The sequence below is a fragment of the Oncorhynchus gorbuscha genome, linkage group LG10 (genome assembly GCF_021184085.1).
Source record: "Oncorhynchus gorbuscha isolate QuinsamMale2020 ecotype Even-year linkage group LG10, OgorEven_v1.0, whole genome shotgun sequence".
NCBI lineage: Eukaryota > Metazoa > Chordata > Actinopteri > Salmoniformes > Salmonidae > Oncorhynchus > Oncorhynchus gorbuscha.
The window spans coordinates 77,585,037-77,592,093 of record NC_060182.1 but is presented as its reverse complement, the minus strand read 5'-3'; the positions used below and the strand labels follow the sequence as shown (position 1 = coordinate 77,592,093).

Below are 7,057 nucleotides of genomic sequence, written 5' to 3'. Positions count from 1 at the left end.
CTGCGTGTGAGCAGGTGTCTATATCAGCTACGGCCTGCGCCTTCCCGAAGCGACCTGCAGGCTGTGGTCGCATCCCCTGTTGTTCCCCTCTACTGACTAGAGGGTTTCAGTTTTCCTGTTTGGACTTCACCTGTGATAGTATCCAGGATTATCGTTTTGTTAAAGACTGGAATAAACTCTGTTTCTGTTAAGTCGCTTTTGGGTCCTCATTCACCTGCATAACACTACCGTCTTATAGGCAGAAACTGAAACAGGATGTACCAGTGACAAGAACCATTAAACGCTGGTCTGAGCAACAGGAATCCACGCATCAAGATTTTTTTGATCATGCGGACTGGGATATGTTTCGATCAGTCTCAGAGAACAACATCGATCTATACGCTGACTCGGTGAGTGAGTTTATAAGGAAGTGTATAGGACATGTTGTACCCACTGACTATTAAAACCTACCCTAACCAGAAACCGTGGATGGATGGCGGCATTCACGCAAAATTGAAAGCGCGAACCACTGCATTGAACCATGGAAAGAGGTCTGGGAATGTGGCTGAATATAAACAGTGTAGTTATTATTCCCTTCGCTAGATTATAAACCAAGCAAAATGTTGCAATTCAACGGCTCAGACACGAGACGTACTGTATGTGACAGGGTCCACAGGAAATTACTGACAACAAAAATAAAACCAGCCACATCACAGACACCGACGTCACGCTTCCAGACAAACTAAACACCTTCTGATAATACTGCTTTGAGGATAATACAGCTCCCCCCCCTCTTTCTCCATGGCCGACGTGAGTAAAATACAGTGACTTGCGAAAGTATTCGGCCCCCTTGAACTTTGCGACCTTTTGCCACATTTCAGGCTTCAAACATAAAGATATAAAACTGTATTTTTTTGTGAAGAATCAACAGCAGGTGTGACACAATCATGAAGTGGAATGACATTTATTGGATATTTCAAACTTTTTTAACAAATCAAAAACTGAAACATTGGGCGTGCAAAATTATTCAGCCCCGTTAAGTTAATACTTTGTAGCGCCACCTTTTGCTGCGATTACAGCTGTAAGTCGCTTGGGGTATGTCTCTATCAGTTTTGCACATCGAGAGGTAAATATACCAAATTATTAGAGGCACATGGGCTACTAACATCTTACTACACACCATACACTTAGTATTTCTTTCTTAGCTACTGTATACATACCTTCCTGGCATATTACATCATTTATGCAGTAGCTTACAATACATTTTTGGACTCACCTTCTAGTGCTGTTCTCACTTGAATGCGGCGGTCCTTCATGGGAAAGTTTTGTCATCAAAGTCAGGCTTTGTCTGTATTTATGTGCTTTCAAAACAACTGGGAACTTGGAAAACAATAAACATCGAACTTTGACGAGGTCATTGGTTGTAGCTCTAGAAAAAGGCCAGAATTTCAAGTCCGAGTTGGATGACCGTTCAAAATGTATTTTCCCAGTCGGAGCTTGTTTATTTTCCAACTTCCCAGTTGTCTTGAACTCACTGAAGTCAAGTTTTCGCAGTTCCGAGTTAAGTTGTTTTGAGTGTGGCACAAATCATGCCTCATTGACAGTATGGCCAATGTCAATGTAGTTGTTTATAATTTAAACTTGGAAAAGAGCCCATTAATCCCAGATTTGGGACCACACAGCCACTATCACCGATTTCTTCCAAACCACTCATTGTTGAACTTGCGATTTCCACCTTGCTGTGTAATGTTTACGTCCAATGGATGATGAGCACCAACACATTTTATCTATAATTTATCTTCATTAATTCTCTTCATATGACAAGGATTAAAAAGGATTTGCCAGACTTGATTCATGATGATGACTGCTAGGTAAGATTTTGAAAGTATGATGTTGACATATCAGTCCAATCAAAGCTACTGTTGATATAATGGGATTTGATGTAATTTTAACTGTGGCCAATGACCTTGAGCCTTCTTGGATGGGCACTTCTAATGTAACTCTATTGCAGCACCCAAGGGCTACAATTTTACTGCTTACACAGAACCCAAACCGACTGTGTGCTTGCACCATCGTGCGCCATCGTGCATACATTTAATTTGTCACCTTACACCAAACGCGATCACGACATGCAGGTTAAAATATCAAAACAAACTCTGAACCAATTACATTAATTTGGGAACAGGTCGCAAAGCATGAAACATTTATGGCAATTTAGCTAGTTAGCTTGCACTTGCTAGCTAATTTGTCCTATTTAGCTAGCTTGCTGTTGCTAGCTAATTTATCCTGGGATATAAACATTGAGTTAATATTTTACCTGAAATACACAAGGTCCTCTACTCAGACAATTAATCCACACATAAAACAGTCAACCAAATTGTTTCTAGTCATCTTTTCTCCTTCCAGGCTTTTTCATCTTTGGACTTATAAGGTGATTGGCATCTAAACGTTCATAGTATTATTACACCTACCGGCAACACAGTTCATCTTTCAATCACCCACGTGGGTATAACCAATGAGGAGATGGCACGTGTGTATTTGCTTCTTTAAATCGATGAGATGGGAGAGGCAGGACTTGCAGCGCGATCTGCGTCAGAAATAGAAAGGAGTTCTATTTTAGCCCTTTGCAAACGCAGACGCTCGTTGACGTGTGCGAGCAGTGTGGGTGCAATAATTGAATAACATAGATTTCTAAATTGCGAGCGGTGTGGTCAGCCTATTAGTCTTGGCAGTGATGTGGTGTCACTATGAGTGTGAGAACACAGCTAATCACGGTGCAAGGCTCCATATTTTCTGCTGTCTTGCCCCCCCACTACAGAATGCACTGAGCTAGGCTGAAACACCTGTATTTTGGAGATGCCTTACTCAAGAAAACAAAAAAGAGATCATGCTTGTATGCGGCTTTATTAACTAAATTAAATATATATATATGGCAAAATATATATATATATACAGTGGGGAGAACAAGTATTTGATACACTGCCGATTTTGCCGATTTTCCTACTTACAAAGCATGTAGAGGTCTGTAATTTTTATCATAGGTACACTTCAACTGTGAGAGACAGAATCTAAAACAAAAATCCAGAAAATCACATTGTATGATTTTTAAGTAATTCATTTGCATTTTATTGCATGACATAAGTATTTGATCACCTACCAACCAGTAAGAATTCCGGCTCTCACAGACCTGTTAGTCTCACAGTTGAAGTGTACCTATGATACAAATTACAGACTTCTACATGCTTTGTAAGTAGGAAAACCTGCAAAATAAGCAGTGTATCAAATATGTCAAAGACGTTGGTAGTAGATTAGGTGATAAGGCCAACTATCTTATATCTGCAGAATATCCCGTTGTTTACAACGGTCTGCCACCGATATGCAGGTCAAAGATAATATCACATTTTTATCACTTTTCTAATCAATAGTACTTGCAGTTCTTCCACTCAAGACAATAATATAAATTCACCACTCAGACAGAAGGATGTGGAAGACATCAGAGATGGAGCTCAAAAACAATGCGTTGAAATACCTGGTGAGTAAAACAGACAGCATGTGTGAGAAAGCAACTAATAAGGTTTTTTGTTATACTGAAAATCATATGTAACAATTGATTAATTTGCCATACTTCTGTTGCCATATACAGTGGGGAGAACAAGTATTTGATACACTTCTGATTTTTCAGGTTTTCCTCCTTACAAAGCATGTAGAGGTCTGTAATTTGTATCATAGGTACACTTCAACTGTGAGAGACGGAATCTAAAACCAAAATCCAGAAAATCACATTGTATGATTTTCAAGTAATTAATTTGCATTTTATTGCATGTCATAAGTATTTGATACATCAGAAAAGCAGAACTTAATATTTGGTACAGAAACCTTTGTTTGCAATTACAGAGATCATACATTTCATGTAGTTCTTGACCAGGTTTGCACACACTGCAGCAGGGATTTTGGCCCACTCCTCCATACAGACCTTCTCCAGATCCTTCAGGTTTCGGGGCTGTCGCTGGGCAATACGGACTTTCAGCTCCCTCCAAAGATTTTCTATTGGGTTCAGGTCTGGAGACTGGCAAGGCCACTCCAGGACCTTGGGATGCCTCTTACGGAGCCACTCCTTAGTTGCCCTGGCTGTGTGTTTCGGGTCGTTGTCATGCTGGAAGACCCAGCCATGACCCATCTTCAATGCTCTTACTGAGGGAAGGAGGTTGTTGGCCAAGATCTCGCGATACATGGCCCCATCCATCCTCCCCTCAAAACGGTGCAGTCGTCCTGTCCCTTTTGCAGCAAAGCATCCCCAAAGAATGATGTTTCCACCTCCATGCTTCACGGTTGGGATGGTGTTCTTGGGGTTGTACTCATCCTTCTTCTTCCTCCAAACATGGCGAGTGGAGTTTAGACCAAAAAGCTCTATTTTACTTCATCATACGACATGACCTTCTCCCATTCCTCCTCTGGTTCATCCAGATGGTCTTTGGCAAACTTCAGACGGGCCTGGACATGTGCTGGCTTGAGCAGGGGGACCTTGTGTCCGCTGCAGGATTTTAATCCATGACGGCGTAGTGTGTTACTAATGGTTTTCTTTGAGACTGTGGTCCCAGCTCTCTTCAGGTCATTGACCAGGTCCTGCCGTGTAGTTCTGGGCTGATCCCTCACCTTCCTCATGATCATTGATGCCCCACGAGGTGAGATCTTGCATGGAGCTCCAGACCGAGGGTGATTGGCCGTCATCTTGAACTTCTTCCATTTTCTAATAATTGTGCCAACAGTTGTTGCCTTCTCACCAAGCTGCGTGCCTATTGTCCTGTAGCCTATCCCAGCCTTGTGCAGGTCTACAATTTTATCCATGATGTCCTTACACAGCTCTCTGGTCTTGGCCATTGTGGAGAGGTTGGAGTCTGTTTGATTGAGTGTGTGGACAGGTGTCTTTTATACAGGTAACGAGTTCAAACAGGTGCAGTTAATACAGGCAATGAGTGGAGAACAGGAGGGCTTCTTAAAGAAAAACTAACAGGTCTGTGAGAGCCGGAATTCTTACTGGTTGGTAGGTGATCAAATACTTATATCATGCAATAAAATGCAAATGAATTATTTAAAAATCATACAATGTGATTTTCTGGATTTCTGTTTTAGATTCCGTCTCTCACAGTTGAAGTGTACCTATGATAAAAATTACAGACCTCTACATGCTTTGTAAGTAGGAAAACCTGCAAAATCGGCAGTGTATCAAACTTGTTCTCCCCACTGTACTTCTGATGTGCTGGTTGATTTATCTTAGAATTTTTTGTTTGTTTGCCTCATGTATTCATTAGTACAGTGCAGTATCACATCTGATTTGGACAAATATATTCATTTAATTGATGAAAATGCAAGTAGAATCATTTCTGTCCCGTGGTTTTTGATTATCCTGTCTGTTTCTGCTTAAGTTTCAGCACTATTCATTTGTTACATAACTTGTAATATTTACTTGTATTTCCATCTCTTCCCATCCTCAGGTTGTGTGCTGTGTGTCTATGCTGCTGGGCCTGACAATGGCCAAAGGGGAGGCAGGGGAGAAGGAGAGGTGTGAGGACACACTGACCATTCCTTCAGACTACTACAAGACTCCTTCAGAGGAATCAGAGGGAAACGGGAACATCAACACACGCTCCCTGTCCCCCTGGACCTGGAAGTAAGTTTACAGCAACACATACTCTAAAGTATTTGATACTGTACTTTCAGAAATGCTGACCTCGGGAGGAGTTATGCGACTGTCTAAAAATGTTAACTTCAAGCTCTAAGGAAAGCCTGTGAAAACTATCCCTTAAAACTGTATTTAGTAAGTTCTACTGTTAAAATATTTGTTGTTGATTTATTGCCTAAGTGGTGTTCCTCTCTTTCTGTTCCATCTCCAGACCCATTACAGTGAAGAACCGTATTCCTCCGACCATTTGGGAGGCCAAGTGCAGCTCTATGTACTGTGTCTACCCCACCAACAGCAGCCAGGCCGTGGGCTACCAGCAGAACTCTGTACCTATCTACCAGCAGGTCATGGTGCTCCATATCTCAGCCACTAGGAAGTGCTACAATGTCGCCTTCCTGTCCGTGGCCGTGGGGTGCACCTGTGCCTGGGCAAGAACCTCTTGATGTTGTCTGCAGAACAGTATATCTATGGTCTTTCTTTGTTTGGCTATTCATTTAATTCAATCAAAATGTTCTTTAATGTATTTTCATTTAAAGCTTCCAAGGAAGTCCAATATTTGTTGATCCCACAAAGCCAGAAGAATTGACTGTGAATAATTGAGTAGAATTCAAGAAAAACATATTTATAAATGTTTTCCACTTGAGCAATAAAATCATTTTAAAACCCCACTTGTCTTACACTTTTTGAAACATATATATGTTTAGAATACACTATTATAGTATTGTATTGTGGAATCTACATGGAAAATACACTGGATTTTATTCACGTCTCCATCGCAACCAAAAATCTATGTTGCTTTGAGGGTGGAATTTCAACCACATGATTACAGTATGTCATCATTGTAACCAGTGCTGTGTGTAAGTTTACTAAGCAAACAATCTGGAATTTCGAAACACATGAATATTTCTTATAAAAACCAGAGGTAATGCAATCAGTCTCTCCTCAACTCTTTGCCAAAAGAGACTGGCATGCATAGTATTAATTTTAGCCCTCATATTACAATGAAGAGCAAGAAGTGCCGCTCTGTACTGGGACAGCTGCAGCTTTACTAGGTCCTTCTTTGTAGCATTTGACCATATACCTGGACAATAATCAAGATAAGATAAAACTAGAGCCTGCAGGACTTTCTTTGTGGAGTGTGGAGTCAAAAAAGCAGAGCATTTCTTTATTTCGGACAGACCTCTCCCCATCTTTACAACCATTGAATCTATATGTTTTGATCATGACAGTTTAGAAACTAAGGTAACACCAAGTAATTTATTCTCTTGAACTTGTTCAATAACCACACCAGATTCAGCTGAGGTTTAAAACACAGGGAATGATTTGTACCAAATACAATGCTCTTAGTTTTACAGATGTTCAGGACCAGTTTATTGCTGGCTACCCATTCCAAAACAG

At 40.8% G+C, this 7,057-nt stretch overlaps 1 protein-coding gene across 3 annotated transcripts; it reads left to right on the top strand.

Moving 5' to 3' along the window:
* Window positions 1–245: 245 nt before the first annotated feature.
* Window positions 246–6,327, top strand: LOC124045305 (interleukin-17A-like). Of its 3 annotated transcripts, none has more exons than XM_046364601.1 (4): window positions 246–389; window positions 3,453–3,511; window positions 5,472–5,647; window positions 5,871–6,327. In XM_046364601.1, the coding sequence occupies exons 2-4, from the start codon at window positions 3,461–3,463 to the stop codon at window positions 6,100–6,102; spliced, it is 459 nt and encodes a 152-aa protein (XP_046220557.1). In that variant the 5' UTR covers window positions 246–389; window positions 3,453–3,460; the 3' UTR covers window positions 6,103–6,327. The 3 variants fall into 3 exon arrangements, with proteins under 3 accessions (XP_046220557.1, XP_046220556.1, XP_046220555.1); XM_046364600.1 differs by having other exon boundaries at window positions 3,414–3,511; XM_046364599.1 differs by having other exon boundaries at window positions 3,405–3,511.
* The last annotated feature ends 730 nt before the right edge of the window (window positions 6,328–7,057 follow it).